This window comes from Catharus ustulatus, chromosome 9 (assembly GCF_009819885.2).
Source record: "Catharus ustulatus isolate bCatUst1 chromosome 9, bCatUst1.pri.v2, whole genome shotgun sequence".
Classification (NCBI taxonomy): Eukaryota; Metazoa; Chordata; class Aves; order Passeriformes; family Turdidae; genus Catharus; species Catharus ustulatus.
The window spans coordinates 4,104,291-4,127,173 of record NC_046229.1 but is presented as its reverse complement, the minus strand read 5'-3'; the positions used below and the strand labels follow the sequence as shown (position 1 = coordinate 4,127,173).

General features: G+C 40.2%; 1 protein-coding gene across 9 annotated transcripts in view; it reads left to right on the top strand.

Annotated features, from left to right (window-relative positions):
- FGGY (FGGY carbohydrate kinase domain containing) overlaps positions 1-22,883 on the top strand; it is a 280,628-nt gene that overhangs the window by 158,736 nt on the left and 99,009 nt on the right. For 6 of the 9 annotated variants that reach the window (XM_033066875.1, XM_033066877.1, XM_033066878.1 and 3 more), the window contains 4 exons: positions 5,514-5,728; positions 7,559-7,670; positions 9,464-9,615; positions 18,748-18,833. In XM_033066875.1, coding sequence (XP_032922766.1) covers positions 5,528-5,728; positions 7,559-7,670; positions 9,464-9,615; positions 18,748-18,833 — 551 coding nt within the window. In that variant the 5' untranslated portion in view covers positions 5,514-5,527. Of the gene's footprint in view, positions 1-5,513; positions 5,729-7,558; positions 7,671-9,463; positions 9,616-11,951; positions 12,229-18,747; positions 18,834-22,883 lie in introns of those variants that run through there. The other 3 variants (XM_033066882.1, XM_033066880.1, XM_033066883.1) reach the window with 3 other exon arrangements.

Below are 22,883 nucleotides of genomic sequence, written 5' to 3'. Positions count from 1 at the left end.
CCATTGCTTCTATTTGATCATCAGTACCACAGGCTGTGTCTGCCTGTGTGAGCTGAAGACAGGAACTGGAAGGAGAGCAGATAATTCTTCTGTTTAATACAAACTCTTCTCAAGCAGAATATAGAGAAAACCAACTCTGTTGTACATGTAAGAGCTTGGTATTTACTGACACTGGTCATGCTGACATCCTTCTGCTGTTCCTGAGATAACTATGTAGGCAGTAGAAGCTGAAAATAAATAATTTTTGGATTTAATTTCTTAGAATTATTTAGCTATTTTCACTTCTCCTCTTACTGGTTACACCAGGATAAACCCAAATATGCCTTGCTCTGTGTCAGAGCAGGTGGAAGTAGTTTGGCCTGAAATTATTTAAAATCCAAAAGATAGAATTAGAGGGCAGAGGGCAACAGTGAAGTAATGACTTTGTCTTGGACACTGAAAGCAAGGGGAAGAAAAAAGATGTGGAGAGACATTACAGCAAATTAGTACATAGTGAATTATTTATAGAGAGAAAAGGAGATACTAGAAAATAGTAGAATATCATCAGTCCTGCCTATGCTTGGATTTATTGACACTACATTACAATGTTAGGGGGACAGTTAGGAAGGTTTTGGTGGAACAGTCTAAATATTATAGGACTGGAGTCAGGGTTGGATCCTACTGTTGAAATCTTCCATTATTTGAAGCTGGTTTTCCTTGAAAGATGTGAGAAAGCTTCACAGAATGTACCAGAGCACTGATGACAGAATCTAGAGGTGTTTGGTTTTCAGTGAAGAAGCATATTTTCCCCAGCTCCATTTTTATTTATTCCAATTTTGTTACTGTTAACACAGTCCTCACATTCCTAAGACAGAGATGCTGCATGTATGTGTTTCTGTTTGGGGAAGGGAAGAGGGGAGGTGAGGTGTGCTTTTGTTCCTTGTGCTTGTTTTGTTTGCTGTGGGGTAGCTGACAAATAGATGCTTGTTGATAGTTATAGCATAGTCCCTTGGGCATTTAAGGATATTTTCTATATTAGTATTGCCCTTCACCTCAGAGTTAGAATTCCCCATCTGCTCCTGCTCTCCCACACAGACATGTGCCTTCTTTCTCTTTCCACATTCAAACAAGAATTACAGAAGCTGGAAGAGGGAGTTCATGGTTTTCAAGGAGATACTGCCACTCTACCACCACCATTTATATTGGTTACTCAATTCTAGCAAGCCAGCAAAGTGCTGAATTTCCAGTATCATGTCAAAAGGGTTTGTTTTGGTTTATGTCCTTTCTACAGTTGTAAAGCAGCTTTTCTTTAGCATGTTTAGATCTTTTCACATGAAGCTTATGAAGCCTAATTTGAGCCTGTTAATCTTTTTCTTGGTAAGCCATAGAAAAGCACAGCTGCACTACTAAAAACACACTGTTTATCCACAATCACCGGCTCTGGGCAGCCCGCAGCGTTCCAAAGATCAAAGTTTAAAACAGACATGCCAGTCCTTCCCAATTCCTTGTGTTTAAGCACAGAGCACCACAAAGTCTAAATTGCTGCTGCTGAAAGCTTGTGCTGAGCTTGGGCCTGTGTTGATGTGAGAGTGCAGCTCCTCCTGCCCCGTGACTTTAAGAGAAAGGTACGTCCTGGCAGCTCAATAACCATGAGGTAAAGTGGGACAGATGAGTCTAACAGTGCTCATGAAAATCTCATCTGGTTACTTACTCATTCCTTTTAAAGTAAATAAAGTTAAGGATTTTCTTTTTTTAAATTTTTTTTTGTTAATTTTTTTGCAACTGAGTTTCACCCTTCCTTTTTCTTTCTTCATTGCCTATGTGGGAAAACTAACACATTTGTATAAGGATAAACTGGGAAGTCTGTGGTTTCCAGCATGCACATTTTGAATAATATTTATACAGACTATTATTTAATGGGCCATATAAATATTTATAATATGCTGTAGCCTTTTGATCATAAATGCTTGTTTGAAAAGCCATTCTGTCCCTGCTGTGATTTGCAGAGAAAGAGGCCATTGCTGGTTTAGTGCTTGGGGGGAATTTTGGCTTCTTGTCCTGACTTAGCACATGGATTACCATGGTCAAGCTTGACATGTGTTTTAATTTTACTTTTTTTCCTCTGCCCCTCTCCTTCTGTTTGCAAATTCAAATAATAAGTTGAAAATATGAGGCTTGAATTCTGTAGTGGACAGACAAGGCTGTGTTGAAGTTCTGGAGGTTTTTTTCTCTTGGCTGCAAGGAGCCAGGCTTCCTGAGTTTAGATCCTTCACGGATTTAGAAGGAACTATCTCCACTGCCTTCCACCCCTTGGAAGTCCATGAACATGCATCATCCATGCATAAAATATTTTAGTGTCATGTTAGGAATATGATGCTTGATGAGCTGAACTGACTGGACTTTTAGGACATTTTATTTCAGTCATTTTTCTGGTTCAGTTTTCATCATGATTGTATTGCCTGCTGAAGCTAAGAATCCAGCAGATAAAAAATCCAAACCAATGTTTTATTTGCACAACAGTTTTCTGTTCACATGGCAATGAATGTTGGTGTCCAAATTCCAAAGCAAGAAGCTTGTGCAGAGACCTTCTGCTACCCTGAACTCCATTAAAAAGCTCCTTCAGCTCTGATTTGGAGCTTCCTCTTGTACCAAAGGAATCTTCTGGAAACAGAACAGAATGACAACATTCCTCTTTAAAATTCTTTCACTGTACTTTGGCTAAATATTTTCCACCAACTTCTTTGCTGAGTTCTTAGGTTCTCAAGAAATACCCTTGGGCAGAGTCCATAATTGCTGACACTTATGACCTAGAGATGACAGTGTTTTTTGTGGATGGGGTTGATAAGTAGGTGGCATACCAAGTGCTTGGTATTCCAAAAAAACCCTTGGCATCAAATTATGTTTTTGCAGGCAGATCAGATCCTGTTGCAGAGACACTTTACTTTGAACAGGCTCTGTAACTTAGTGCTTGCTGTTATTGAAAAAGGATTAATATTTACGTTTTTTTCATGAGATATTGAGTGCTGCTTTGTGAATCTAGGTGAGCTTTATTCTGAAAGAGCCCAGCTGAAATAAGTTTGGGATTCTTGGTTTTGTACTGTCTCTTAACTCTTTCCTGTTCCCACTGCTTGACAGCAATAAACTGGTGGATGTGCAAAGGCTGATATGCACTGCTGGAGCAATAAACAGACTCTGCTTCCTGCCCAGTCACTCACTCAGGCACATCCTGGTTGCTTAGTAAGGAAAAAAAAGGAAAGTAAACATTACATGGGCAGATTGGGTTCCAGGTTTCAAATGTTTGTGGGAAGAATCCAATGCAAAGCCATAATTTCAAGTGCTGAGTAGGAGGTACTGTGAGCTTAATTCTCTAACATCTGCTAAGCTTGTTCTCTAAGTAGCAAAAACACATTAATGAGCTAAAATCAAGGCTGCCATACAAGGAAGAGAAATTTGGAGTAATATTGTGTGTGTGAGCAGGAGGCAGGATATAAAATACTCCTTTTGCTATTTGTATTTTGTGAAAATCAAATAAGAAGGATTTGCCTATGTTTAAAAAAAAAAAATCTGGTTTGCAGCTTGTGGTTAATTCTCAACTTTTTATGAGTCAGCAGCTAAAGGCAGAGCTGAAATAGGGGAAAAACAGGGAAATTTGTGAGATAATATCAGGAACAGTATTATGTAATGTCTTTGTAGTAAAATTTCTCACAAGGAGTTTGCAGCACCTGCAGCCAGCCTTTGGAGCTTTGGGGAGGTGGAGTGCAAAATTAAGAAGTAAATAACATGTTGAAAAAAAGTCTTAAAACTGCTTTTGCAGCTGAAAGCTAAGAGGGAGAAGCTGAGTGCTGTCACCCCCAGGTGACAGATGCAGTATTAATCACCCATAGCAGCAGAGTTGTCCTCTCTGGCAGAGGGATTGGCTTTTGTTCCTCTGACCAGGTCACAGAGCCAGGGCCAAGAAAATAAAGCAGGCTTTCTTGCCAATATTCCTAGGTGTTAGACTCATGGCACACCATTATTTTTAGCTGATTGCTCATCGCTTGGACACATGACCTTGCTTAATGAGATTAGTGTGTGTTGCACCTTATCTGCTGGGCAGAACCAGCATGCTGGAGGCAGCAGCCAGGATTTCCAGCAGGACCACAATATGCTCTGTAACTTGGAGTTTTTTCTACTTTCTGACATTATTAGAAGCTGATGGTCTGTGCAGCTACCCTGGTGACCCTGCACGGTGTGAGCAGAATGTGGTGTGGTGACTGCTCTGGTCTGTCCCTTGTGCTGGCCAAGCACAGAACAAAAAAGCAAAGAACAAAACCAAGGGCCCTGGACCCAGCAGTGGGGTCTGGGCATGAAGTGCCAGGTTGAAGCAGGAAGAAGTGATTGTGTGATAACAGGTCTTCACAGACTGACCACAATTCCGTGAGCTGATTAAGGGATGGAAGGGAGTTGGTTTCTTCAGCCAGGGTGTTGTTTTATGCCATTTTCAGTGCAAATGAATCTTTGTCCTGATTAATTACTATCCAAAATTGGATTTTTCTGAGATAGGGGGCTCCTTTTTTCCTTCTCTGTTTCACCTGCTGCTTCTAACCCTCAGTGACTGTAGATTTGTGATATCCACCAGCAGCAGTGGTTACAAGCCAACCATGGATGTGAAAGAAACCTACATTGTACCAGTAGATCTTGACCTGTACTCAATGCTATTATTAAAAAGAAAAAAGAAAAAAATATTCATTTGAAATGTGAATAATCATATTCTGTTAATCAGGACTTTCCAGATCTTTCCCCCTTTGCCTATACTCCTCCCTCTAACCACCCCATCTGCCATATCCAGAAATTATCCAGGTCACTTCTTGAGGAGAAGTGAGCTGTTTTTAAGTAGAGCCATTTCAATACTCTTTAAATACCATGTATTTCAAATGCCAATTTATCCATTTGTTTTCTGAATATCAGAAGCTGTGTGTCAGCTGAATTTCATATGTTTCAGAGATGTAAAAGGTTCATACAAGCACTAAACGTGCTACTTGTCTGACGTTTCAAATACTTTTATCAGCTCTTACTTAGCATTCTCACAGCTTGATTCAAATGTAAATGTTAACTATTAATTAAGAACAAACTGTGAGAAATTAAGAACAGTGAATTTGTCACTATATTAAATGTCAAATAGTTAAACTTAATATAGTGAAATAAGCAACTCATTGTGAATAATTAAATCAATTAACTTAACCTCACTTTGTTCTTGTAGGATGTCAGAGTAGGCAGAGATTTCACACCATGCTCTCATGGCTCAACACATTTTCAGAAAATTATTTTCTGAGTCTTTAAAGTGGTGTGAATTGATGGTGGAGAGCTCTTGAAAAATTTATTTGTTCTTTTTTTCCTCTGGGTAAAACGTACCTGATTGTCATGTAGTTACTTCGTAATTACCATTATCACACCACAGGTGGGATGTTTGGCTTGATGGGAGGCAGCAGCTCTTGGCACTTTTTCTATCAGTCATTTTATCTGCTTTTAGCCCCTTTTATTTCTTTTCCTTCCAGAGGTTTTATTAAAGATGCCTGGTGAGAAGCAGAGTGCAGTGAAATACTACGTTGGAGTTGACGTGGGCTCAGCCAGCGTCCGCGCGGCGCTGGTGGACGGGTTTGGGACGGTGGTGGCACATGCAGAACAACCCATCCAGGTGTGGGAGCCCCAGCCTGACCACTATGAGCAATCCTCTGCAGACATCTGGGCTGCCTGCTGCTCTGTCACAAAGGTGGGCAAGGACAAAATGAAGGATTTGTGTTGCAAGTTTTGTATGTTCACGATCGCGCAGTCCCCGTGCCTGTCACTTCCCTTGGTCTGTTCATGCTGTGTAACTTGTGACCACCCTTGTGCATCAGAGGCACCTTGAGGCTGATGCAGCTTCACAAATGTCTGTTTTACTGATGAGGAGTTGAAGGCCAGAGTGAAGAAAACTCATGCTACAGTTGCTAATAGAATGAAAGACCTTTCTTTGTGCTGTTACTGCAGAGGGAGCATTTACCCACTGCCTTCAGGTCTCACATCTGTGAGCTTTGTTTAACTGGTGAATGCTCTGCCCACGAGACAGTTCTTGGAGGAGTCAAGGTTGCTCAGAACCTGGCAGTGCATATATCCAGAGATGTGCATTGGGCTGCTCTGGAGTCATAAAGGAGGATTTGTCATAGATAAATTATAATCTGGTTTGTGGATGGCCCCTAAAGTAACACTTGTTATCCTCATTATAAGAGGATCCAGTGTTATAAGACCAAAATAAATAATAAATGTCTGTGGATAGTATCAAGCATAAAACCAGATTGAAATAGACTTTACTACAGGGGAAAATTTGTACCCTCTGATCCAGGGCTCTGCCTGTACATAAGGAGATAAAGGTAAATTAGAGACCTTGCTTGCAGTGCACACAGAGGCCATTTCATCTTTCTCACTCCAGCCCCTGCCTGCTGCATGTTCTAAGGTTGGCTTTTTAAATATTCATGATAAGCTTGGTAATTTGCAGATGGACTGTTCACCCATTGTCTTGTTATTGATCAGCCTTTTCAAACATTAATGAGCTTGGCTCTGCAGAAATACCCTGAGATGGAGAAGAGGAGGTGAGTGGATGGAAGGAAAAGAAGGGAGTACAGGAGTGCTAGGGAAAAGCAGCTTAAAGCAGAGCAAGTCTTCCTCTGCTTATTTGATTTTTTCTCTGCCTGAGTGGCTTTGTTCTTGCTCTGGACCTCTTTAAATGCAATCTCTTATATTTAAGCAATAAAATTGTCTCAGAAACTGCAGTTTTACAGAGCCAGTAAGAGACTGGCACTGTGCAAGTCTACTGAAAGTCTTTCCTTATAGTACTAATTAAAATAATGATATTTTTATTGTTGCTGAGAAGTGGCAATTTATTACCGTGCTACATTTTAGGTGTCTTGCAACCTCATTTGGCACTTAATCCTTGTGGGTGTTGTGTTTTTTTTTCCAGAGCTGCTGGAAGCCATGAGGTTCAGGCATTTTGGGGCAATGGTTTGGTTTTTTTTTTTGAAAACCTTCCAAAAAATATGCTATTCACACTCTTGGTAGTTGAGTAAAGGTGTGCATTGCAGAGGTGTTATCATGGCTACAGGTTTTGACCAACTTTACTTTTGGAACCCTTCAGTATTGCAAGACAAACACAATATTACCAAAGCAATTCTGGAAGATTGTTGCTTCCACAGGCAGGAAGTCAGTGAAGTAACTGGTGGAAACACTTGGTCCTAATCCTCATCCATGTTTCACATCCAGCTCAGCTCAAGCTTTAGTAAAGAGACAAAATTAATGTTGAAGGTTTTCTGCTACCTTTATTTACTGATATTTTTGTGCTTCCTGCTTTTATCCAGGACTGTGAATAAAGACCTCGGAATTTGGATTTGAAGCACAAAGAATTTTTGGTAATTTGGTATATTTATGATTTAAAGTTTTAAAGAACACTGAATTTAGGAAATTTCTGAGTTTTAGCTAACTTGTAACTCATTTTGTGTACTCACTAGTTCACATGGCACTTGCACATGCATGGATATATTTGTGTTCTGTGTGTTCTGTGTATTTTCAGGAAGTTGTCCGTGGAGTGGATGCCAGCCTGATCCGAGGGCTTGGCTTTGATGCTACCTGTTCCCTTGTTGTGGTGGATAAACAGTTCCAGCCTCTGGCAGTCAACTCTGAGGGTAGGGCTCCACACAAAACCTGGTGTTACTGTGTGAGTTTTACCACTGATGGCAGGGAACTCTCCATGCCTTCCAAATGCCAAGTGGTGGGGCTGGCTCTTGGAGATGGAGATGACACAAACTCTTTTTTCTAAGAGGATTTTTTTCCCCTGGTTTTACTGTTTTAATTTTACTGCAAAATTAAATCTGAGATGAGAATTACTTACTGTTTGGTTAAATATTTGGCATCTTAAGATCACATTCATTCATCTTGGCACTGAGAAATTGCTTCTTAGGAAAATCTATGCTCATTTTTCATTTTGGTATATTTTCTTCTCCTTCACACCATAGTGATCATAGCTTTTATAGTGTGTATAATGCCCATCTACACTGGCTAAAGGAATGTTAAAAATGTTAGTGTTAGTGTAGTCTAACTGCTTGCTCTGTCATGGAGCTGCAGGCAAGAAGTTCAGTTTGTGTATTTTATTGCACTGGTTTTCTGTCTTTGTCTAGGATGGTGCTAAACTTCAGAAACAGTCTGTGATCTTTTTCTAAAAATCTGGGGGGTTTTAATTAGTTTTTTGGTAGATGATTCAGAAGACTCACAAAAAGTCTGTGCTGCACTTCTTTTACCTAGTGAATCCCACTTAAGATTAGGTGTGTGCTATATCAGTAGTTACAGAGACATAATCATAATTCTGTGTATGTTCCCTTTCTTTTCTCAGATGTGTTTGTCATCTCCTCCTATCCTTCTCAAAAAAACCAGCTTTGCCCCCAAAATGTCCTTTTCCAAATTTAGATCAGATTATTTATTTTTCAGTCTGAGAGTCTCTTACAATCTCTTCGATGCCTAATGATGTTTGGGGCTATTTTGGGTCTAATGAGTCAAATTCAGTTCTCATTTTTTGTGGTCTAATATTCCTGAGAACTTGGAGTTTACACAGTGGTGGTGCTAAACAACAAGACAAGAATTCACTCAGTACTGTAATGCTGTGAAGAGTCTTGCAGTGGTGGTGTTTCAGACAGTTTCACAGTTCTGAGTTGTATTTCAATCCATTTTAGAAATATTGATGTGCCTCACTCTTCTGCCTTGTTTTGGACTCTGTTTTCAAGATGATGCTTGAGTGGCTGTGCTGTGGAGTGTGCAGTGTACTTAGCCAGAGAGGAATCTGCAGTGTCACCTGGATTACTGTTCCCTCTGGCAGGTCCTCTGGAGGTTAATTTGGATAAAATGTTCTTTGCTTCTTGTTCTCATTTGTGTGTGATGCAGACTTGCCAAATGCTTTTTCCTTGCACATCCAAAATAAAACCTTTTCAGCAAATTATCCCCCTCAAAACAGTATTTTGGAAATGAATTAGGGTGGCTCTTCTCATAACCATAGAAGAGGAAAGAGAATCCCTGTAGCTGATTGAGTTAATTTAAGTTCACAACATAATTGTTCAGATTTTGTCACATTTTTTGGTTTTGGATACTAAAATGTTCCTTTATATTATTTAACTACATATGTGAACTTTTTCAGGGAGTTTGGGTTCTTTGAGTGAAATACCAGAGAATATGGTGTTTCACAGTTCTTGGATGCTCACAAGCCTGATTGGTTTCAATCAACATTCTCAGTACTCAGCATGTCCTCAAATTGGCTCAGAGGGCTAAAATTTTAGTTTTAGATATCCACTGTGAATTCTTAACACACATAGAATTTGAGTTTTCAGTGTAGAAGTGAAAGTGTGAAGCAGTTTAGAGCCTAGTAAGTTAAAGTGCTGAGCTGGGGTTAAACCAGAGCTGAAATAAGTCTTTTTTCTGTTTTCCCCCCAAGGACAGAACCATAGGAATGTGATCATGTGGATGGACCATCGTGCAGTGAGCCAAGTCGAGCGCATCAATGCAACCCAGCACAGGGTTCTGAACTATGTAGGGGGAACCATGTCTGTGGAAATGCAGCCACCTAAATTGCTCTGGATAAAGGAAGTGAGTACATTTAACTCTCTGGTGCATTTTTACTAGTGATCAGTGCCCTTGTTAATTCCTGAGAATGAGATTTTTAAAGCAAAATCTTCAGTCTCAGTGTTGAAAGCCAAGATGTGCAGGGTAAGGCCAGGCTAAAGTTGTGATTCAAACCTTTTGAGGTTCTTTCTTCCTCTCAATTTTGTAGAAATATATTTGATTTTATTGAAATTGAGCATTCCCTGACAGAAACATTCCATATGCCTTCCTTATCTAAGATTAGATATACATACAAATAGAGGTACAGATAATAAATAAAGTATTCTAGGATTTAGTTATGGAGGTGTATTTCCTGCACCAACTGGAGCCTGGAGTGCCAGAGGAGTGCCTTAGAGGGATCCAGCAGTGCAGAGGAACTCTCCACTTGCAGCTTCAGGTTAGTTCTGTCCCATCAGTAGGAATAAACCATGTGCAGAGGCAGGGTGCCCTGTGTGTAATGTGGAGCTCTGCTTCTGTCCTCTGTGTTTAAGTTTGATGTGTTACAGCGGCCTCTTAATTACAGATAAAAGGAGAGACACTTGCCACTTGAAATTTTTATAACCTCCTCCAGCCTGGTTTTTTGAATTTGGCCTCAGTGATGCTCACTGTCATTTTAACAAAGCCCAAATATAAATTACTTGCTGCCAGTTTCAAGCAGCCAAATTCTCCTGTTCTTACAGACATGAGACATTATATTGTAACAAGGTACAGAGTGGGGGAAGTCAAAGGAATTATCTGGGAGAAGCAGGTACTGACAGATTAATGATAATAGAGGGCAATGAATGTTGATAATGAAATATGAATATCTATCTACTAGTTCTTCTCAAGCTATGAGTATCATACATCAGTCATTTTATCAATAATAAAATGTAAGCTGTAAAAACATTAAATGAATCCTTTGCATTTAAAGCATTTTTCTGTTGCAGGGTCTGGGATATCAGTACCTAGCTGCTCAGGAAATCCAGATTATGGGGTGTCCAATGTCTGCTGTGACCTCAAAGCCCTGTGCATGATTGCTGTGGTGTAAAGGGGAGAGCATTGCTGGGCTTGTTCCCTCCATGAACCAGTGGGTGGGACACAGGATTCTCCTCTCCCCAGGTGCCAGCCAGCAGCAGGGATTTCCTGCCAGAAGGGTGCCACAGAACAGGGCTTGTTTACCTGTCCCTTATCTGACATACCAGATAAGGAGATTATTGTCCTTAAGAGAGAGTTTTTTACCTCAGCGTCTGCCTGCTGAGCTGCCCACTCCACAATTCCTGCATCCTGACTGCTCTGGGCATGACTCACCATTAAACTGCTTAAGCCTGCCCTGCTTAACTCAGGCACCTCAACACCCAGAGCAGCACCTCAGCTGCTCAGGAGCAGTAACATTATCCTGGGGTGGGCTGTAATCTGCTGAGAATCAGTTAAACCTTTTAGCTCTGGAGAGGTGTGGGATTGAGTGGCTTTACTGCTTCTGTACTTGCAAAATAGGAGGGGGAAAGGAATTAAGTGAAGAGTGAGGGTTTATTTTTCATCCATGGCTTACCTGACATCAGAGCTGTCAGCAAAGGGTCACGTTGGCCTCTGACAGCTGAAACAGCCTCATGTAATGCAAGTGTCCTCACTTTTTGCCAAAGAAGGCAAATCTTACAATAAATTTGATGTCAGGTTGTTCAGGTGAAACCAACAACAGCAGTTTGCACATCAGTTGTTTCTCAGTGGACTGACTTGAACTGGGCTACAAATAGAAATTATTTAAGTCTCTTCAGATTTTTTGTTATCAATATTTTACATATCAATAAACTGTAACACAGATATTACAGTTATGGTCAGGAAAAATACTTAAAGAATGGTATTCAATGTGTTCTTCCTGTTTTTGAGTTGTATGATCTTTATTTTCTGTGTTTAGTGTATTTTCCAATGGCAGTGAGATTTTGATCTAGCTCACACATTTCAGGGAAAATATACTTTATAATCTCACAACAGGATCATTTCTTAAGCTAATAATAATGCACAGACTGGCAAAAAGGAAGCTTAGTTTTCAAATCCCACAGGAGAATTGCAAGATTAGCAGGTAGCAAGACACGTTTTAGTTTTATTCTATCCTTTTCAGTTATCTTAGGGGTTTGCAAAGTTGAAACTGAAATTTCCATTGTGCTTCTGCTTAATTATGATAAGTGGTGTTCAGAAAATGAGTGCACTGTACCTGCTTTGACCTGGTGACTGCCTGGGAAAGTTTCACACAGCGTTCCCGACACTGTGAGCGTGGCTTTGGCCTCTCCAGCTTTCCTAACTATTGGGTTTTTTTTTTTTCCTTTCTTTCCTTATTCCTTTCTCAGTATTCCTCCCTAATGTTGTGATATATCTGACAGCATCCCAGGAAATCAAGACAAAAACAGTGGATTGGGCACATTCTGACCATAATCAAAACTGGCTAAACCAAGGTGTATCCAGAAGCTACTTTGAGCCTTTGTTCCTTCAGTTGGCATCATGTTTCTGGAAAGTTTTTTATCAGAAGGCTTGACATGGCTGCAACACATTCAACACAGGGATGTTTGTAAAGAAAGCAGAGCAGAACAAAACCACAGCCAGACACTTTGCACAGTCATGCTCCAGGTCAGCATGTACACCCTAATATATGAAGAATCAATGTTGACTTTTGCTTTGAATTCTCTGGACCTTATTTTGAACTCCCCAGGAATTTAATGTTTCTGCTATGAAACGTTTTTGCTGTTTTCCTTCTGTACATCTGCCTGGGATTGGTGCTGGGTACATTCCACAGCTGCTTGCATTCATATGGGTTTTGCAGAGAGAATGCAGTGGGGAAAAGTACTGCTTTATGTCTGAAGTGAAATAACAAAATAGAAGATAATAAAATAAATAAAAGATAAATTTAGGAGATTACTAGATGCACTTATGGAAGGAAGTTATTTAAAGTACTGATACTAAATGATGGTGGGTTTATTGTTACACCCAGGGGTTAATTGTGTGTACATTGTTACCAACGCTTCCCTCTTCCTTTCCCTGGTGCTACCCTGGGTCTGCAAGACCACTTTAGGAGATTCTCTTGTCTCATGTTTTGTCCTGGGTTCTCCTAACAGTATTTGTAGCCCTGATCTCTATGAGGAAGGGTCTGACATGGGTCTTATCAGCAGTGCTAACTTGTGAGTGATTGATTAGGGTGTCTCTCAAAGAAAGAAGTGGAATTTGTTTCTGTGGCTTGAAGAATTTTCATCTAAGCAATTAAAAGTACTTCTAAAGAATGTGACTTTGCAAATTTTCTGTGAATTGGTTGGAAGTAATGGAGAAGAAGGAGAAGGGGGAAAGGATGAAGGTGGCTTACAGGACAGTTGGAGAGGGACTTTGGACAAGGGCCTGGAGTGACAGGACAAGGGGGCCTGGTTTCACACTGACAGAGGGCAGAGTTAGATGGGAAGAAATTCCTGGGAAGAAATTTTTCCCTGTGAGGGTGCTGAGGCTGTGGCACAGGTTGCCCAGAGAAGCTGTGGCTGCCCCATGCCTGGAACTGTCCAAGGCCAAGAGGGGCTTGGAGCAACCTGGGATAGTGGAAGGTGTCCCTGCCCATGGTAGGGGGTGGAACTGGATGAATTTTAAGTTTCCTTCCAACCCAAACCATTCTGGGATTCAGCAATGACCTAACTGTGCTTTTCCATCTCCATCACCTTGTTCCTGGAACTGAAGCTGCAGATGACCTCACTCAGTGAGAGGAATGAGCTGACACCACTGTACAAGAAGTAGATACTGGTCCTTATCTCTTGTGGCTTTCTGCTTCCTCTCCCCTTGTATTTATTTGTGGAGAGTTGCTGCAGGTTTTCTTCCAAGTCACAAGTTACTCTCATCTGCTTCCTTTTGAATTTCTTTTCCATATCATGTTTTCTCTTAAACATTTCATCTCCCTACACAGCACAGGGATGCAACTAGAGACTGGAGACTTCAGGGTCTATTCTCTTCTTCCAGCTCTTCATCTCTATACCATTTTGAGTTTGAATAAAAAACCTACATTTTTAAGGCCATAATAGGATTTTTGAGATCTTCTATTTGATTTGTATTTGGTTACATTCCGTTCAGTTTGATTGGGGCTGAATCATTTTACCCTCTGGCATCTCTTAGTCAGCATCCATGAAATTAATTGGTTGGTCTTGATGCTTGTGATTGCAGGTAGGTGTTTTATATATGGCAAAGCCATCCCTGCAAGTGGAGTTTGTGTGTTGGGGACAGCTGTTGGCAGCAAATGATCAGCTGAATGCAGCTACTGTGAGGCCTGTGGGGCACTCTGGTTAAAATGTGCACATCTGTGGCTCACTTAGGAGCAGCATTGTATTTTTCTGCCTGTGTGGATGATGTGTGGTGGTAGAGTCCAGTGTTAAGTGCAAAACCAAACAAATACCTGATTTTTTAATAAAACTTGCTTCTGTGTGTGCAACCACATTTGACTTTTGAATGTGGTCACATGAATTAAGAACATCAACTGTAAATGAAGTTGAAACAGAGAATCCTTTGACACATATTTAGAAACTAGCTGAAAAATGGTTCTGACAAAGTCTTCCTGAAGCCAGTAGGTAAATTTGAATATAACCTTCACTAAAAAAGGAAAGTAATTCCTGGCTACTGGTTCTTTTAAAATAGCCAATAAAGTTTACTCCTTTTGCTGTTATTTCCTTAGATTTTGTTATATACAATTTTCTTACAAAACATTATTGCAACAGTTTTTTACTTCTGGAGTTGCAGTTACATTTTTGTGCACTTTACTAAGCAGGTTCTATAATTTTGGTGATTTTGGCTAAAAAGATTGGATGTTCACTGCCTGAGTGCATAGGTAGCTCTGGGGGATAGATGCCTGCATGTGATCTGAAGATGTGAGTACATAACTCCTTCACTTGGGAATTTTGCTGTAGGAGTTTGTCGGTACAACCCAACCAGTGCTGTGGCAAACCAGTGTTAGAGCAATGAGAAGAGAACTCAAACACAGCAATGCAAGAACTGCAGGGAAGGGTTGTCCAATTCCAGAATTAGCCTGTTCATATTTTTTTTTCCTAGAGATAGCAAAAGAAGAAAATGTTGTTTACTAATTTCAGCTGAAAGTGTTATTGTAGTTTGTGCCAAAATGAAAGGATGCATATTTTCCTCATAAATGACGTTACAAACCAGCTATTTCTAAAAAATAGTCCCATTAAATCAGAGATGCTGAACTTTACTGTTTATTTTAAGTGGGTGGGGGATGTTGGACTGGGGGTAGGTATTTGCTTGGTAACTGCCTCCAAATGAAATGCAGTCTTCTGTGTTCTGTTTTCACAACTCCACTCTTAATTTCATGTTTAGAAGTGAAGAAGAACATCTCTCTAGGAAAAAGAAAACCCAAACCATGGTATGACTGCTTAGCATCTCATTCTTCTGCCATTAATAACTAAAATCAATAGTCAGTGAGTAGGGATTTTTTTCTGTCAGTGATCTTCCTGTATGCTACAGTTCACATCCTCAGTTAGAGCTGCTGTTTGATCCATCATCTTTCTTCCTTCTATGCACCCCTGACTTGCAGCTACCAGTGGGATCATTTGCAGAAACAATTGAAACCTCTCTTTCCCTGGAAGGAAGGGTACTGGATGAAGTGGCATTAGCTTGGCACCAACTGCTTTTGCTGGTGCTTGTCTTCTTCACTGCTTGCTGCACTTGCAGCTGGCTTTTTGTCTTGTTGAATGTGACTGAATATTTTTCCATTAAAATGAATAATAAATTCTGTGTTAAATGAGAATGACTCCAGGCTGTTGAGTTTGGAACTGAACTCTTGTTTAGAATTGTTTATAAATGTTTCAGCACTCTGTGTTATCACAATCCATACACAGTGCAGACACACATGCATAAGCTGTACTTCAGACTGAGTCTGGCTTTCAGCTGCAGTTGCAGATCAGGCAGAAGTGCCTTTTAGAAACAGCACTCACAGCAGGAGATGTGAAGCACCTGCACCTCTGAGCGTGTCCTGCTTGGGCTGTCCCCTGTGTGTCTCCTCTCCTTTGCAGTGGGACAAGGCTCCCAGCAGGCACACACTGTCCTCCAGCCTTGTTCCAGCTTCTCCAGCTCTGATTGCTGCTGCTGTGCCTGCTCTGTCCCTCTGCAGCCCTTTCTGGCCTGGCCTCTGGTGCTTGCCTGCCTGTGGTGCCATGCCAGGATGCCTCAGGGATTTAAGGATCCCTGCACCAGTGTCTGGGTGGTGCAGGCAGTTTTCTCCCCCTTCAGCAGCAGCCTCACTCCAAGAGTTTACTTTCCAAGCCCCTTCTCTCCCCCTGCCCTAGTTCCTGACTCTAATAATTCAGTCAGTTAATCTTAGAGTGCAAGCTGTGTGAAAATTGATCAGTTTGCAGCCATGGCTCTGGCAAGGATGGAATTTCTGCTCATGGCCTATCTTGGGTGTCTGGGAATAGCTCTATCACATGGCTTGGCATCCAGTGGGAAGTGTGGGAGATCCAAGCTGTAAATCCTTGCTTTGACTTGGAGCAGGGCATGGGACATGAGTTTTTAGATCCCTGTGAATGTGTGCATTAAGTGTTCCATTGTTCCCTTTCTTTCTTTCTTTCACACAATGTGCATTTGTTTTCTGTAATTTAGAAAAAGACACCCTATGTGTGTATTTTCAGTCCAGTTAAGAAATCCCTGATTTTCCCTTCTTGCCTAGGAAGATTAAAATACATTGCACTACCTAATTCTTAAACTCTTTGACCCCAAGTATTTGGGATTACTTATAAAAATCCCAAAACATTATTCTGTGCAGGTGTAGCTGTTAAAGCAAACCAAAGCAATGAGAGAGAGAGATGAAGAAAAAGGGCACCCCATGAGTACCTCTGGAAAGCAGAAAGATTGTGAGTTCCTCTGCAAGTGAGTTTGGAGGGTGAGTTGCAGGATGTGAATACAGCATTGGGAACGTTCCTGGATCTTTTCCACAATCCTTTTAATGTGGTCACAGACTCCTGACTGGGTGAAAATAAATTTGAATTAACTTCAGTGAGTGTCGAAAACATGGAGACTTTAAATTTGTTTGGAAAAAGCATCAGGGCGTGCTATGATTTTTTTTTTTTGTCTGTACTAATTGGTGATGACACAGCATCAAGATGGCAAAAAATGAATCATTTGGATGTTCATGAAACAAAGTATTTTGAGTGTCACTAACTTGTGGCTTTTGGGAATTCTTGAAGTAATAGAATAAGGATCCAAGGAGTACATTTGATGAAACAGATTTATTTGAAGAGGACAGTTATTCTTAATCCATTTTCTTTTCTGATTAAAGTAACAGCCTGAGTACTCCTGTTGCTTCTTGAAGGCTCTCAGGTGTGTTAACAACATGTAATAGCTTTTAATATCAAAATAATCAGGCTGAATGATCTTTGGGCTGAACTATGGAACACCTTGGCATTCATATAGCAAGTTAAATTTGATGTGAGCAGCAACCACATATGTCTGGGAGGTGAACTAAACCTGAGTGGTCAGGAACAGGCATCCAAAGGTTGTGTGTTTTATGCTAAAAAGTTGTAATCAGAGCATTTCTTTTTTGAATTCAATAGAAACCCAGTAAGTTTTAGAACCTTTTCAAGGTCTAAACTCAAAAAGTTTTAAGTTAGATTCTTGGCATGACCCAAAACTAAACAAAATTTTGCTTTTTTTGTACTTGCCCAGTTGCACGTTAGTTTCTCAAACTCACAGATTTCAGCAACTTTCTGGACTTGTAAGATTTTGGTTTGATATCACAGAGTATCTAAGTTATGTTACAGAATCACAGGATGGTTTGGGTTGGAAGGGACCTTAAAGCTCATCTCATTCCAACCCTCTGCCAAGAGCAGGGACACCTTCCACTGTCCCAGGCTGCTCCAGTCCCTGTCCAACCTGGCTTTGGACACTTCCAGGGATGGGGCAGCCACAGCTTCTCTGGACACCTTGAGCCAGGGTCTCTCCACCCTCACAGGGAAGAATTTCAAGAGCCAAATATGATTTCTCTAAGATGGAATCATGTTCTCTTTTAGTTCAGCCTGTACATTCTTGACACTGCATGGAATTAATTTCTGTTCCAGAAAGATCCCAGCAAAGACTTGTGTTTCTAGTGCAGGAGCTGATCATAAGTGAGAAAACTTTAAACTTTTCAATTATTTAAGAAACTGGTGGAGATTTTTCAAGCAATCTTACCTTCTGTGGAAGTTTGATTTGTGACCCTTGTGGGCTTTTGTTTAGTTTTCATATTCTCTACTTATTTTAAAGTGCTGAGGTCAGAGGTGACCATTGGGATTGCTTTGTGATGCTCACTGTCTGTCACACTAGAATCCAACATTACTCCTGGGAAAACTTTCTTCCCATTCATCCTGGTCTGATACCTGTGGGTGGTGTGGAGATTGTATTTGTGGAAAAGTAGTTTTGAGAATATGCAGTGCTAACATAATCTGAAATCAGACTGAGCTTTGGAGATGGAAACAAAGATGTGGCCAGCCTTTTCTGAGTCTTCTTGCTTTCTGGACCATCATCTGTCTGCAGGTGGAAACTCCTTCTGAATGATCTGTCTTGGTGGAAGAGTTTTTTAAGAATTTGAGAATGTTGTGTGGCTTTTCAGAAAGCCATGTGATCTGCAGGCTTGCTTTGTGCACTCAAGAGCTCCTTTTTCCCCCCTATACTTATAATTAACAAATCTTAAATTTTAAATCTTAAATTTTAAACATTTTAAAAATCTTAAATGGCTTATTTTAGAAAATGGAACATTTTTCTGACCACTGTTTTTTGATTGTTGACTTTGAGTTGAGCTTGAGTTTGAATTGAATTGTGTTTGAGTTTGAAAGTTGTTGACTTTGAAACTGCTCTGACATGGAGCAGCTGATGGGGAACAGAGACACCTCAGGTTATTGATCTGAAACTTGTGCCTCCATGAATTCTTCATGGGGAGCTTTGCTTATGATCAGTCTGTGCTGGTGAAAATGCTCAGCTCTCCAGGCAGTAAATCAGAGAGAAGAGCTGACTGGAAGATCAGAACACTGAGTGTGAAAAAATTGTCATTTTTACCTAAATATCAGGATTATAATTGCATTAAAATAAGGACATGACCATGCCTGACCTCTAATATCTGGCTTTCTAAACATATTTTTTTAGAACTTGCCAAAATCATGGGAGAAGGTTGGCTACTTCTTTGATCTTCCAGATTTCTTATCTTGGAAAGCCACAGGTGTCACTGCAAGGTATGTTAATCATAACAGTATGATTTTGTCTATTTTCTTATGTACATTTCTGCTTTAATTCATTCTGACTGGACCTGCTGTTATGTACATCTGTCTGTAATTCAGCCAGCCCCAAAACATCTTGAACCTATCTCCTGCATGCATTGTGCATTCCTGAGCACAGTTGTTCCTAGGAGCAGTGGAATTCACAGATACAGTGTGTTGCTGCAAAATGTCATTTTGGAGCATAAATATGATTTCTGGAGTCTGGAGTTCCTGTGAAATACATTTCCAATAATTCTTTGAAATCTATTTTTGTTGACAAATTGATTTTTGAGAATTGGAAATAGGCACTTCTTGGCCATGTGGGAGGGGTCTGGTAAAATCTAATTTAAAATGGTCACTTATGTAAAACAGGCAGCTGTGCTGCTCCCCAAAAACACCCTGAAATCCTTGCTGAGTAATTGAACAAAACCCTCTGATAGAACTCCTTAAAAATCTGGATTAAAGTGACCAACACAGATCCTTGTGAGAAGTGAGGGCCAGTATTATTTTTCAGTGAATCTCAGTTATTTCCATTAAAGTCTGTGGAGTGGAATCTTTGCAAAATGTAGTCTCAGATGAAAACTGGCCACAGGAGAGTTTTAGTCTCTCTGGAAATGAAGATACCTTCCCATCAGATACAGTTCTTTTTATTTGAGTGCTCTATTTCTCCCTAGTTAGTTTTCCTGATTGACAGCTATTGTTAGAGCATTATATATTATATATTCCTTGCATTATACAGCAGGGAAGTGCTATGATTGACTTAGAAAAGGCAAAAAGAGGAGTTGTGCAAGGACTTACCAGATGATAATTGATAAATGGCATCTTAAATCTTCTTCCTTTGGACTTTCAGTCAGATTTTGCTGTCTAACTCTGAATTATGTAACAGAAGAACAACTCCCACTCCACAGATCTTGCAATCTAAACAGTCCTGTCACCTGACCCAGCTCTACCTTCAAGAGGATAAATCCCAGGCTCCCAGATGATATTCCAGGATCTGCATCTTGTGAAAGGACTGGAGACTTTGATTTAACATTAGCACCCTTTGGTCAGGGCATGAGGTGGGGGAGGCTCTGAAAAGGGAGGGCACAGTGATCCTGACAGCTCCATGGCTTTGGCTTTGTGTCCTTGGCTGCAGGTGAAGCAGAAAATCTCTCTGGAAAAAAAAAGGAGTTGCAGAGGGTTATACTCAAAAGTTGAGGTACCTGAATTTAGACTGGCAAGTTCATTTCCTTAGTAAGGATAATGTCATTACTCAAAATATTTTAATTGTATTGATGAATGTTGTAAGGGAGAAAGTAATGTTGGGAAGAGACTCTCTGGGTAAAGTCTTCTATTTTGAATAAAATATCTCCTTGTACATCCTTCATTGTTGTCTTTAATGTGCTCCCCAAAATCAAGCCCATTGTTTTGGCTCTAGTGGATTGTCTTGTAGGGTAACGAAGAAGGAAGAAAAAGACAGGAAAATAAAGACAAGAAACATTTTACTGGAGTCAAACTTTATTTTTTTTCCTTTCTCTGCTTTACCCCATGTACACCTGTTTTCTGAGAATTTTCTTTTACGTTGGTGAAGTCAAGTAATTTGTCCTGCATATGCTCATAATACAGGGGAAGTGTCAATTTATCAAATATAGAATTATTACCTCTTACCACCCTTTCTGCCTTTGAGCACAAAGGAGTCTATTCACAGGGCAAGACACAGTGTTAGTCACTGTGAATCATACAGAACTTGGCCCTGATAAAAGAAGGATTTATTTTTTTAAAATTTGTTTTGGTGATGGGGATTTTACCAAAATAAATGCATTTCTGAAGGCACATTTATAGCAAAGACCTTGCTTCTTTAAATTTTTAAGGGGCTCTCTAAAACATTTTGTATGTATTTGACATTTAGAAATTCTGTAAAGTCTTTTTGCCTTCAGTGAGGTCACTGTGCACAAAGTTAAGTAGCGTGTGAGCTCAGAGTTTGACGTATTTGAGAAGCAGTTCTTGATGTGTATTTCTAAATATGAAATGCTTTGTCTTTCACCTTTCATTGAACTGCCTTGTTGCCAAGTTTTCTTTCCAGTACACCTATAATAAACAATAAATGTTTTTTACCTCTGAGGTGGAGGCTGAAACATCTTCTAGGATGTTCTGCCTCCTGATTTGAAATTGCTCTGTACCTCACTGAACAACATCCACTTGTCAGTTGCAAAGCATGAGTTCCAAATTTCTGATTTCCATTGTCCTTGGAAAGCTGTTGCCTGTTAGCTCCATATTTAATACAGTTATGTTTTATTATTTCTGCTTTGGGCTGATGAATGACTATTGACTTGATGAATGATCCAGGCAGCTGACTCTTCTGCATTAAAAAAAAAAAGTTACTGACAGTGCTTTAATTAAAAAATTTAAACTTAGAACTTCTCAGCCTTGCCCCCCAAGGCTGCAACAACAAGTGTTGGTTTTGCCACTTGAACACTCAGTTGTCTTCTCTCAGAAATGCTGTGGTGGAGAGGAAGAGCTGTGACAGACACTTAGCTGTGCTTTCAGAGGCTCAGCACTTCTGCCCGTGCTGAGTGTGACTCACTGCTTCCCTCCCCCATCCAGAACCTCTGGTAACCTTTCCTTTATATGGTACTTTGGGTACAGCTGTCTTCATAAAACCTAAACTCCTCTCTGGTTTAGTTACAGGCTACTGTGTTAGGGATGGGGGATTCTTACCAGAGATGCACATCTGCAGTCTTAGTGTGTTTCTGGAGTCTTGTGAGGGATTACACTGCAGATAAGAATAGGGCTGAGCTGTTAAACTGGGTGGAATCCACACACAAATTTCTCAAAGGTCATGTGTGCTTAGACCCAGAATTTTGCTTCAGGGCCATTTCCAATCATAGGCAACTCACTCACTGCAAAATGAGCTAGTGTGTACTGGAATTTAAGATGAATTCTGAAAAAGAGAGATTAGACCTGTGAAGGAGGATGTGGAAATGTAGGAATAATGTCAGGCTGACATTATTGAGATAGAGGGTGTCCAGCATTGTGCTACAAGTCACCTCCCAAAATGACCAAAAAAAGTTGGAACAAATTAAATATTTATGCAGATTATTTTTTTATATTATTATATTTTAGATATATAAAAGTAATGTGCTATCTAGTAGAGACTTCATCTCATCTATGAATTTGACCCAAATAATTTTCTTTTGAAAATACTTGTCCAGTCAGTCTTCAGCTGCTTGCCATCGTGACATGGGAAGGGGTGGAACAGATGTTTCATATACTTCACTTTTCTAAATGATCTCCTTCCAACAGATCTCAGGATCATGAGTTTCTCTGTTTTATAAGAAAGAAATTCATACTGTTTATGGTAGTGATGGACTGCAAAGGGAAAAGCAAATGCTTGTAGTTGATAAAAAGCATTTCTGGGAAGCACATGACTAATATTTGTCTGTATCTCTGTGAGAGAGGGGGATCTCTCTTTAGTATACAGTCTATTTTCAACAGGAAGATACTTCACAAATTGTTTTTTTTCATTTGTGAGTTCCTTGGCTTGTGTTTAAGTAGCTGGCTCTTTATGTTAAGCAGTGATGGAGTCCTTAAAGTTTATTTGTAACCTGTTTTGAGTAGCTGATAATTATGGCTTGAGATGGCTCCGTGTCACTGATTGACTTCCAGAGAACTCCCTGGACTTTGTCAGAGATGAGCAGGAGTAGTCTGGTCCCTTGTTGAATTGTAGTGAGGGGAACTTGTAATAAAACAATAAAGCCAGGGAGGTGCTCTAGAATCCCAGAGTTTGGATTCAGGTCTCTGCTCTGTGATTTGGAGAAGCGAATTAAATCAGTGTCTTTGGAGGTGTTCGGGCAGCTGAATACATGTGAGGGTTGATGTTTGTTCATCCCTGTGTTTGTTCTTCATCTGTTAAACTGATGCATCCACACACTCTTGGGAGGTTGCTTACTTTCACCACTGTGAGGTCTCTCGTGGCTGTGTCAGTGGAGCCCTCACCAAATATTTTATCCAGAATAGGCTGGAAACTTTGAGGAGGGAGAGCGCTTT